Source organism: Carassius auratus, chromosome 22 (genome assembly GCF_003368295.1).
Source record: "Carassius auratus strain Wakin chromosome 22, ASM336829v1, whole genome shotgun sequence".
NCBI classification, from domain to species: domain Eukaryota; kingdom Metazoa; phylum Chordata; class Actinopteri; order Cypriniformes; family Cyprinidae; genus Carassius; species Carassius auratus.
The window spans coordinates 29,189,254-29,201,526 of record NC_039264.1 but is presented as its reverse complement, the minus strand read 5'-3'; the positions used below and the strand labels follow the sequence as shown (position 1 = coordinate 29,201,526).

The 12,273-nt window shown below is 36.2% G+C and overlaps 1 protein-coding gene across 1 annotated transcript; it reads left to right on the top strand.

Moving 5' to 3' along the window:
• The first annotated feature begins 7,819 nt into the window (after positions 1-7,819).
• On the top strand, positions 7,820-10,193 carry LOC113040712 (uncharacterized). The gene is made up of 4 exons (XM_026198979.1): positions 7,820-8,103; positions 8,238-8,570; positions 9,031-9,222; positions 9,451-10,193. The coding sequence occupies exons 1-4, from the start codon at positions 7,845-7,847 to the stop codon at positions 9,567-9,569; spliced, it is 903 nt and encodes a 300-aa protein (XP_026054764.1). The 5' UTR covers positions 7,820-7,844; the 3' UTR covers positions 9,570-10,193.
• Positions 10,194-12,273: the final 2,080 nt, after the last annotated feature.

Sequence of the window (12,273 nt, the reverse complement as noted above, 5' to 3'; positions counted from 1 at the left end):
TTAATCCGGAGATTCTTCCGCTTGTAGTTTCTCCTCGCATGCTCTTTGTTTAGAAGCAGCCAAAAACACAATTTCCCTTCGGCCAGCGCTTCAGTGACGTCACCAGACGGAAACAGGGCGGGGCAGTCAGTGACCCCCGCTTTTGCGGATATTCGCACCTCTGACTGGATGAGACGGCTTTTGAGTGACAGCTATTAGGACTAATAGCGCTTCACAAAAGAGTTCAGATGTCTATAGCAGAAGAAAGGCTTTAGGCGCATCAATATGAGTTAGAGATCTGGTCAGCGCGCAGATCTGGTCAGTCCTCTTTGGCGCACTTGTACAGAACGCTTTATACCTCAGCAATGGAAGCACACAAAAACGTAAAAATGGTCTTGTTTGAAAGAAGAGATTCTAATCTAAAAGATTATATCGAGTATATAGGTATGTGTGGCTGTTTGCAGCTGACTAAGATCAAAATAATAATTTGCAATGAGGTGAGAAATGTTACATCGCGATTCTGTTGAAGATCATTCGATCTGTGATTGTCACACAATAAAATGATCTACATCATCAGATTCCTGAGAATAAGAGCTTTCTTGTGATATATGACATGACTGTTTTGTGAAAAATATTTTAAATACACATTCTTATGAAAAATTATTCGCAATCGTTAGACGGAAATTTATAGGGGGGGAAAATATATTTCTTAGCTTAATTTGACTACTTTATGTATCATAAAACCCCAATTAATGGTATTCTTTGTAAAGAAAACACTCTAAGTTTTCAAATGAACCCATATATGGCCTGAAACCATATAAGGAAGGCTGTGCAAATGAAACTGGAACATTTTGCATGCTATTTTTGGACCCGGTACCGGTTCTGCAGAGAATAAACGCTCATCACCGCCGAGAGTTTGCGCGATCGTTAAATCGAAACCGAAAGTAAAACGCGCACGATTAAAAAAAAAAAAAACCTGTGTTTTGAGAGCGACTCCATGATGCGCGCATATTAGCCTACATAACATATCTAAACTGTTATTAGTATGCAGGGTATAATGTGTGGTGTAGTTCTCTATAGCTCTGCATCTTGCTTAATAAACAATAACTGGCCTTTATTTGCACTTTTAATATAGCCTAGCGAGAGAACATTTTGTTCGCACTTAATACAACTAATAGAGTTAACTAAGACTGTTGTTTATTTTTTGTTATTTATTACTGCTTCTATTTCTATGTTCAGTTTGTGAAAAGGAGTTCAGTTAGGAAATCAATCTTTGATTAATGTACAGTTCTGAGGTCTGAAGAGACTCAACAGGAGAGAATCCAGTCAGCTGAACAAAACCTGTCACTGTGTTTGACTGCTGTAGTTTTTACTGCATATGATAATTCATACTCAGAAAGAAGAACTGATGATTAGTTACATTTTTTTTCCAGTCATGCATTTGATAATTGATAATTATTTTTTATGTGTAAAAATCATGAGTCTTGTCTTGTCTCTTGAGTTAAGTGTTGTCATTAATAACAATCAAACAACTAAATTAGAAAATCACAGAATCACAATTTTATAAACATTTTCACTAATGTAGATCTTCATGGCACCTTGCATGAAAGAGAAAAACAGTGCTGGGGACAGCTCTGATTTACAGGAAACGATGATATCTGGGGTGTGTATGGGCTTGTGCTTTGGATAATCTTAGGATAATAATTCTTTTTATCCACCTAATTCTTCAACACGGAAGTAAACCTATGAGCCAGACTTCTGAATCATTAGTCACTACAGGGAAATAACGTGAAGAAACATGCATTAAATGGTAAAACTATTTGCACTACAAACCAGTGTGTTCATAATTAACATAACATGTTAAAATAATAATGTGGTAAGACACACCAATTTGTAATATGAAGCAGCAAAATCATATTACATATTAAACCATATTACATATCATATATCATATTAAAAAAAAAAATGTACAGCAAAAACATCTGGATGCCATGAGACCGGAAGCCAGACCCATAAAATTTACAGACGGCTGCGCCCACTCTTACAGGAAGAATAAGGTGGATATAGGATAATTATTGGTGTAAGATAATTATAGGATAATTATTTTTTGTGTCTTCTATGTACAGGATGATTAAAAAAGTGAAGTGAAAGTGAAGTCAAGTGATTATGGGGCTAACTTCCTTTACCAGAAACAACAGAAACTTCTAAATTCTTGTAATCGTTTTGCATCACCATGTTCAGAATGAAACCATCATTTAAAAACACAATATTAATCATAAATCATATAATTGATTGATTGATTGATTGATAGATTGATTGATGATAATAAAATACCATTTATTGTTACTGCTGCAGTTATTGTTTAATCTCCTTCAGTGCTTTCAGAATAATTACTTTTTAAATGATTTTGTTTCGGAAAACCGGAAATCCTATATTAATGCACAGCTCGTGTCATATATCTCATGTTATGACACGACTCTGAAAAACAGATCGCTGACAAACACTCAGAGAACAGAGGACTTCATCAAGAATCATCTATATTCACTCCACTCTACATCAACATGAAGAGAGCTCTTATACTGTTTCTGTTCCCCTTGTTTGCAATCAGTAAGTGTTTTTCTAAAGATAATGAATGTGATAATAATTACTTTTCTGGGTCAATAGGTCTGGAATGATTAAAAAAAAAATTGAAGATTGTAATTGTTCTGTAATTTTGAGTGATTATAGACTATCAATAAAACCACACAGGTTTACATTTTTTATTTGTACTTGGTTTAAACAAAGCAACTATATTTATGTAAGGACACATGAACAAGTTTGGGTTATATGGACTTTTGAAAGTACATGAAATGACAGCCTGATTTTTTTGTGATATGTTATGTTAATGGACAATGGTAATCAGTCTATACAAAAGCACAAAATTAATAATAATAATAATAATAATAATAATAATAATAATGTCTTTATAGCATCTTATTATTTCCATAGTGAAGTGTGATGCAGGTAAATAGCGCTGTTTGACAGATGTATAACTTTTATTTAGCTAGCTATTCCTATTTCCCCCCCCAAAAATACATTATATCATTAATTAATATGTTACAGTCTCTTCTTATTTTATTTAGTTGTTTAAACAAAGTTAATGACCGTGTTAGTTTCTGGACGCTGTCGTGATCTGTCCGATTAACTTTGCTTAATTCATCCATTTTTCCCAAAATAAATGAAAGTAAGTGTCCAATAAACTGAGAGAAACGAATACTGAAGATTAACGTTAGACGAACATTCTGTTACGGTCCCTGGTCTAGGTCAGGGAAGTAACATAAACAACACAACACTGCATCTTGGTTAAGTCTTTTTATTAGAATGTTCTTGCTCTCTTGATTGTTTTCAGAATATTGCAGTTTAAATTTGACAAAGTATCCTGAGTAAATCAGACAAATTTAACAAAGAGGAAAAGGTAAGAAAAAAATTTGAAGCAAAATATTCAGGGGTGAGCTAATGCCAAAATAACAAACAAAAGAAACTAACTTTCCCACATGAACTAACTTCCCTAGGAATCACAAATAAAGAAAACAAAATATACAATAACATACCCTATCTCCTTAACTAGCCAATAAAAAGGAGAAAAGTATAAGGCCGTTTGGCCTAAAGAAAAAAGGCACTCACCCCCTACAGCTTCTCAAATTAATTTCACTTTGACAGAGGTGATCATAAAGGCACTGCACTGTAAAAAATGATTCACTTTATTTACTCAATAAAATTGTTTAAAATGTTACATTGAATATTATTAATTAAATTTAACACTTTATAATTAATTATTAATAATCAAATTAGATGGTTACAACCAACCATTCAAAATGAGTAGAATAACATGAAAAAATTAATTAAAATTTTCACAAAAATATTGATTTTATTGAAAACAGAAACAAAAAACACTATGCTAAAGAATACTATGTTATACATGCCAGGCCAGTAGTTGGGGATCATGAAACACTATACATGTTCACATTTTTGTTGCTTAAATAGATATGATACAGGCATCATGTTCAGAAGTTTGTGTCTTCAGTCCCCCAAAAGTTATTGAAGACACCTAAGGTTCACAAACAGAATCTCTGAAGGAAAAAAAGGTACATTTATAGGGTTACCATTATAGTGGTCAGTGTTTGCTTTAGTTGGGCTCTTGACCCTTGACTTTTTAATGTTACATTTTGTACTGCTGTTGTAACTGAATTATAACAGCTAGATTTGTTGACAGAATTGCGGTGGTCCTGGTTATAATCTAACACAATCTTTGTTTGGCCTGAGCATTATAAATTGAGCCTGTTCTCTGAGACAAATTGACATTCATTAAAGCAACATCTGTAATTCTGCAATAGAAGACCTGGATTTTTATGTGAAATCCAGAATTTAAGAGTTCTGATTAAGAAAAAAAAATGTGATGGAGAAGGGAAACTTTCTCTTTGGCACTAAGTGACATCAAGAACCAGCATATGATTCTCAAGAATGGTGACAGACAGCATGATGGGATCCATAAATTAGTTTTGATTGGTGGCACCCAGAATGCAGTGCAGCAAGATTTTTGATGGTCACCATTGTTGAGATTCTCAGGCTGATTCTTGATGTTTGTGTGCCTATATATTTTTTTTTTTTTTTTATAAATGTCCAGACCTTATGCTGTTCAAACATAGGACAACTGAAATCCAGACCAAATGCTGTCAAAACAAACAACACCACCTGATCTTACTCTTTATTGGCTTATCTAGCGGCAATCTCACAATTACAGCAACCAAAAAAAGTTTTGTTTGAAAGGTTAAGGGTAAAGTTCCCAACTACAGCAAACACTGACCACCGTAATGGTAACCAAAATTTAGATTATTCTCCTGCAGTGATTTTGTTTGTTAACATCAGGTGTCTCCAGTTTTGGTAGCTTGAAAACATGAGCTTTTGAACATGATGCCTGTATCATCTCCATGTAATCAACTAAAGCATGACTTTGTAAATTACATTTTTGGGCTGTGTTTCTTAGTCGCCAACTACTGGCCTGGTATGCATAACATAATGTTCATAGTGTGTTGTTTTTCTTAAAGAAAAGTTATTTTTTTGTTGTTGTTTCTATTTGTTTAAACTTAGCTTATTTTTTGTGCTATTTAACTCATTTTGAATGGTTAATTTCTAAGTATCTCATTTGATTAATTCTAATGAATTCTTATGTGTTAAATTTAATTAATAATATTGCTTGTAATCTGTTGCCACAATTTTATTAACTAAATATAATGTATTATTTTTAACAGTGTACACCAACTACACACGCATTTCCTATCATGTATGCCTATGAAAGATGGTCAAACCAATCACAGTAGGTATGGGGCGGGTTAATTTGTGCCACCCCGCCTCTATATGCAGGCTGCAGCTGGGTGCTTCTCGTTTTATCCAACAAAACCGATATTTTTAAATATATTTTAATCATTTTTTTCATGTTATTTTACTCATTTTGAATAATTTCTTTCAAGCATCTCATTTGATTAATTCCAATTAATTCTAATGTGTTAAATGTAATTAACAATATTGCTTGTAATCTGTTGCCACAATTTAATTGAGTAAATATAGAGTATCACTTTTTACAGTGTGAGGTTTCTTAAGAGCATGTCACAAACAGTTACCATTGGCTAACAGCACTCTGTTACCACTACACAGAGCACAACAGACATTGGACTACACTTTCACAGGTCTCACACACAGTACAACAAAGTGCAGGCAAAAAAGGCAAAGAGCTACCTCCAGAGGAATTCCAGGGCATTTTATATATATTTATATATATATATATATATATATATATTATAGTCCAGGCCTCTTTCTCTTCCTCTTTCTCCAACCACCAACGGCTTCTCATTAAATCCAAGACCAATCCTAGAGGAGAAGGAGACAGCAGGAACAACAAAAACCTCACAACCGTAACACCCACACCCTTAAAATTACAAATTAATATTTGTAATTACAAGACAATTCTCAATCCCCGAGGTTACATGGTGCACGTGACAAGGCATCAGCAAGCACATTCTCACAACCCTTCGTGTGCCGAATTTCCAAATTAAAAACTTGTATCAAAAGAGACCAGCGCATCAGTCTTTGATTTGAATTTGACATTCGAAAAAGAAAAACCAGGGGATTATGATCCGTATACACCAGGATGGGAACATTACAAGCATCAAGGTAGATTTCAAAATGCTGCAGTGCAAGCAACAGTGCAAGAGCTTCCTTTTTGATAGTGCTATAATGTTTCTGCGATTTCGTAAACTTCCTTGAAAAATAAGATACTGGGTGATCAATTCCTGTATCATCCTCCTGAATAAGGACTGCTCCTGCTCCCACCTCAATCGCATCCACTTCCAATTTAAATGATCGCAAAAAATCCAGAGCTGATAGAACTGGAGCACTACACATCAACATTTTAACAGCATCAAATGCTGACTGACACTCTGAGGTCCACTCGAAAACTTTAGCTTGACCAAATAAGTTGGTAAGGGGTGATGCAACGTCAGCAAAGTTCTTGCAAAAAGCACGGTAAAACTCTCGTTTTGTTTTGGGAGCTGGAAAATAAATTATGCACTCAACTTTTATGTCGACAGGACACACCTGTCCTTGATCCACACATTTCCCAAGATATGTCACAACAGCTTTACCGAACTCACATTCAGCAAGATTCAAGGTAACAGATGCATCACTTAGTTGATGAAAAACTGCATACAGACTTGTTAGATGCTGTTGCCAGTCAGATGAATAAACGACAATGTCATCCAAGTATGCCTCACTATTCTCTAACCCAGCCAGCACTATTCTCATTAGGCGTTGGAAAGTGGTGGGTGCATTTCGCATACCAAAAGCCATCCACTTGTACTGCAGGAAGTGGTCAGGCGTAACAAAGGCTGAAATCTTTGAAGCCCTGGCTGTCAAAGGGATCTGCCAGTACCCTTTTAATAGGTCAAGCTTAGTTACAGACTTTGCAGCGCCAACCCTATCAATACAATCATCCATCCTTGGTAAAGGATAGGAGTCAGGTTTTGTGAGGGAATTTACCTTGCGGTAATCTGTGCAGAATTGAAAATTCCCACCTGATTTAGGCACCAACAGACAAGGTGAGCTCCATGGACTGGAACTTGGCACAGCGAAACCGTGTTCTAACAAGTATGCAGTCTCTTCTTGCATTATTTCTCTCTTGATGGGGTTTACACGATAAGAATTCTGCTTGATAGAAGAGCAATCACCCGCTATCATCAATATCATGCTCCAGTACTGTGGTTTGACTAGGCACATCAGAAAAAAGACCAGGAAACTTTTTAATGAGCGCAATAACATCATTTCGACATGCTTCACTCAAGTAACACAAATGGGATATTAAGTCCTCTAAAAGCTTTGATTTGTACAGATTTCTCACAACCGTAACAATTCTTTATAGGTTTTCTTTCTTTCTTTTTTTTTTTAAAATAAGGTTCCCAGAAAGTTGCATGGTTGCACCTTTTCACAACATTATGCATGGTCGAAGATAAAATACCTAAATTCTATTACATTTTTGCATTGAGAAGTGCAATTCTGTCATTAAATTTGGCACACAGAAATGAGCCATGATCCAGTTTTCCTGACAAACACTGAGATGTCCATTAACAATTCACCAGATTATTGAAACAAAACAGTTGAATATGGATAGTCACACAGTTTGCTGCTTGTTTATTTGAGTTAACTCAATACTGTTGTTTTATAGTGTTTGTTTGAGACTAAAGACAAAGTTAAATAACTATTGTATAAGTTTAATCTCTGACTGACTGACTGTTTCTGTTTTTTCATCAGGTGTTTTTGTTGAGTCAGTGTCACTGATGAAGGGAGATTCTGTAACTGATGTCACTGAAATACTGCAAGATGAAGAGATTGAGTGGAGGTTTAATGACACTCGCATAGCTCGAGTGATTGAGAACAATGTCACGTATGATAATGTGCAGTTCAAGGACAGACTGCAGCTGGACAATCAGACTGGAGATCTCAAGATCACAAACATCAGCACCACAGACTCGGGACTTTATAAGTTTGTGATCTCCAGCCCCAGAAGGACCTCAGAGAAGACATTCAGTGTCATATGTGAGTGTTTCAGTTTTTCATTTAATAACTTTTAGTTGTATATCTATACTAGACAAGAATAAATGATCTCAGTTAAAACTGTTTAGTAACTGTTATAAAAGTAATGAATGACGGAGAAAATGTTTGTTTTTCAGGTTTGAGAGATTCAGGAGTGAAGTCACTGTCAGTGCTGGAGGGAGATTCAGTCACTCTGCTCTCTGGTGTCTCTGAAATACAGAGAGATGGTGTGATACGATGGATATTTGAACAGCAGGAATCTCCTTTAGCTGAAATCAATAGAACAGCTGAAATCTTCAACACATATGACAATGTTCTTGGTGGGAGATTCAGAGACCGACTGAAGCTGGATCATCAGACTGGATCTCTGACCATCACAAACACTAGAACCACAGACTCTGGACTTTATCAACTAGAGATCAGCAGCAGCAAACACACCATACACAAGACCTTCACTGTGACTGTCAGTGGTGAGTAACTCAATGTAATAATACATTTACTTAAATCAACAGCAATGTGTGAGTAGTTTAGATGAAAATGAACACGTTTGCACTGATTTACATGTTTAAGGCAAATAAACAATCATTTTTTGGGGCTGTTAGTTTAGTAACAGTGTTCCTCAAACTCTAGAGAATTATACTAAGTATTAAAGCAACTAAAAAAAGTCTTATGGCAATACTTTGCAACATGATGCCCAAACTACATGGTTTATATCAGATAGAAACAGGAAGAGGAACTTGAAGAACTGGCAGTATTCAGTACTCAGGAGCGGTTGGAGAAATGGATGGCGGAGGAAGATAATATTACAATAATATTGCAAAATTAATATCACATTACACATGTTCCGTCAGACCTGAAATATGCCTTTCCGTGTGCTTTTGAAGAATGTCTGAGTAGCTGTTCGTCATTGTTTTTCATGTGTTGATACAGGTGAAATAAAGACAGTACTAGTTATAGAGGGAAATTCTGTCACTCTACACACTGACACTGAGAAAGTGGATGAAGAAAGAGTGTTTGGAGACATAGCTAACATCTCTGAAGGACGTTTTTCTGCATATGGTGGTCCTGATGGAAAATTTAGAGACATACTGAATAATGTCACAGCTAGGCCGATCACAAATGGTGAGTAACTCATGTCTATTAAGTCTGTATCATTAAACATCAAACACATAAACACTGTCAATGAGAACATCAAAATTACTGAAATTACAACAGATATGCTCTCTTGCTCTGAATCTGATTTATATTCACTATGTTTTATCCAAGTGCAATTTGTCCAAGTGTTGAGTGTTATAGATCAGACTGACAGATTCACTTACACTAATGACTGTCTGTCTTCATCTTTTCCAGATACAGGTCTGTCTCGCAACTGGATAATAGGAATATGTGCTGCTTTTATTATTTTAGTGGTGCTTGCAGCTATTTCTAAGATTTGTGATTGTTGCAAACTGTTGCTGTGCTGGTGGTAAGACAACAACCAGCAGGGCTACAGACTAGCATCTGAGAGCAGTTGCACCAGTGCCATTAAGGTCTACCGATGGGGTGCCATTACTAATGTTTTGCATTAATATGTGCCATTACTATTAATGTGTATTTCTTGGTAAAGCACGTTTGACAGTAAAGCATTAAGCTTCAGTTGAGAATCATACAAAATTATCAATATATACTATATACTATAGCAGGAGTCACTTAACTTGGACCTTGAGGGCCGGTTAGCTCCAACCCCAATTAAATACCTAAACCAGCTAATCAAGCTCTTAAACTTTAAACTTTCATGCAGGTATGTTGAGGCAAGTTGGAGCTAAACTCTGCAAGACACCGGCCCTTCAGGACCGAGTTTGGTGACCCCTGTTCTATAGTATTATGTGTAACTGACCAATAACTTAATTACAACACTTAATGTGTGATTCATTCACAAAATTAAAAGTTTGTTTTTCAAGGCACTTTGTGACTTTTCTTACTTCATACACAAAAAAGTGCAAAATTAGATTTTTTGATTTGATATAATAGTGAAATTTATAATTTCAAGCAAGCAAAAGAGCAGAAACCAATTATTAATGAGCCAAAAATGCTCATCTGCTTCCATCTACTGGTTATAGTGGTAATTACATTTTTTTATTTATTTATTTATTTTATTTTTTTAAATTATTATTATTATTATTTTTAATTTTTTTACATAAATGTTTGTTTACCACAAAGTACATTTTGGTACATTTTACTTCTATTGATAAACATTTTCTGATATCAACTAATGAGTTTTGACTAATAGAAATTGTAAGATATGTAAAACTGATTTTATACCAGGTATAATTCTAATTAAAGCTGCAAGCAGCGATGAACGGGCCCTCGCACCCGGGCTCACCGGCAGCGAGTGGCTTTAGTTAATAGGTGAACGGTGAGAAATATGCGTTTAAACTCATAAATATAAGTAGAATATATCAATGTTTATTCCATATATGTGCCAATCTTCCTGTTGCCAGCAGGTGGCGCTATCATTATAATGGAATATTGGCCTTCAGATGTGTTCAGGGCAGGACTTTTATCGAACATGTGAGGTTTGGGGAGGATTGGACACTTTATGTCTGAGTTACAACAACATCCTATTTCATGGCGAAACAATGAAATTTGTCAGGCCGCCATGGACACGCCCTTTAACGAAACCTCAAGATCTTCGCAATTTAAGATCGCAAAAGGCTTTAGATTACACTGACCAAGTTTGGTGTTGATCTGAATAAATATCTAGGAGGAGTTCGTTAAAGTACAACCCCTGAAAATGGCCAAAACAACACTAATTTTGCAGAGAAAATTCCAAATAACTGACTTCCTGTTGGGATTCGGACTTCGTACCAAGAGACTTTTTCGTTGATATTGGTGTTACATGTGTGTACCGATTCTTGTACATGTACGTGAAACATAGCTCAAGGCGCTCTCCGTTTAAAGTGTATACGCACTCCGTTGAAAGTGTATAGGTGGCGCTATTGAGCCATTTTGCCACACTCGATGGAATATTGGCCTTCAGATCTGTTCAGGCCAGGACCCTTATCAAACAAGTGAAGTTTGGGCAAGATCGGACATTTTATGCCTGAGTTATAACATCTTTTATTCCCATGGCGAGACATTGAACTTCATCACGGCGCAATGGACACACCTTTTAACAAAAACTCAAGATATTCACAACTAAACATCACACAGGTCTTTAGATTAGACTGACCACAAAAAAGACATTGATGTCATAAAATTTCTAGGAGTAGTTTGTCACAGTGTAAAATATGTAACTTCCTGTTGCCAATAGGTGGCGCTATGACTATAACTGAATATTGGCATGTAGATCTGTTCAGGTCAAGAGTCTTATCCAACATGTGAAGTTTGGGGCAGATTGGACATTGTATGTCTGAGTTACAGCAACTTCCTTTTTCATGGCGAAACATCGAAATTTTTCAGGCCGCCATGGACCCGCCCTTTAACGAAACCTCAAGTCCTTCGCAATTTATTATCGCAAAGGGCTTTAGATTACACTGACCAAGTTTGATGTTGATCTGAATAAATCTCTAGGAGGAGTTCGTTAAAGTACAACCCCTGAAAATGGCAAAAACAACAGCAATTTTGAAGGGAAAATTCAAAATAACCGACTTCCTGTTGGGATCCGGATTTCGTACCAAGAGACTTTTTTGTAGGTATTGGAGTGTTACATGTGTGTACCAATTTTTGTACATGTACGTGAAACATAGCTCGAGGCGCACTCCGTTGAAAGTGTATAGGTGGCGCTATAGAGCCATTCTGCCACACCCGGTGGAATATTGGCCTGAAGATCTGTTCAGGCCAGGACTCTTATCACACATGTGAAGTTTGGGGAAGATCGGACATCTTATGCCTGAGTTATAACATCTTTTATTCGCATGGCGAGACATCGAACTTCGTCGCGGCGCCATGAACAAGCCTTTTAACGAAAACTCAAGATCTTCACAACTGAACATCGCACAGGCCTTTAGATTAGACTGACCACAAAAAAGACATTGATGTCATACAATTTCTAGGAGTAGTTCGTCGCAGCATAAAATATGTCACTTCCTGTTGCCAATAGGTGGCGCTATGACTATAACTGAATATGGGCATGTCAATCTGTTCAGGTTCGGAGTCTCATCAAACATGTGAAGTTTGGGGCAGATTGGTCAT

What these genes read in the sequence shown, in the direction of transcription:
- LOC113040712 (XM_026198979.1), top strand. Translation starts at nt 7,845, where the DNA reads ATGAAGGGAGATTCTGTAACTGATGTCACTGAAATACTGCAAGATGAA. An exon ending in GAAGACATTCAGTGTCATAT is followed by an intron (nt 8,104 to 8,237) that starts GTGAGTGTTTCA and finishes TTTGTTTTTCAG; the next exon opens with GTTTGAGAGATTCAGGAGTG. An exon ending in CTTCACTGTGACTGTCAGTG is followed by an intron (nt 8,571 to 9,030) that starts GTGAGTAACTCA and finishes GTGTTGATACAG; the next exon opens with GTGAAATAAAGACAGTACTA.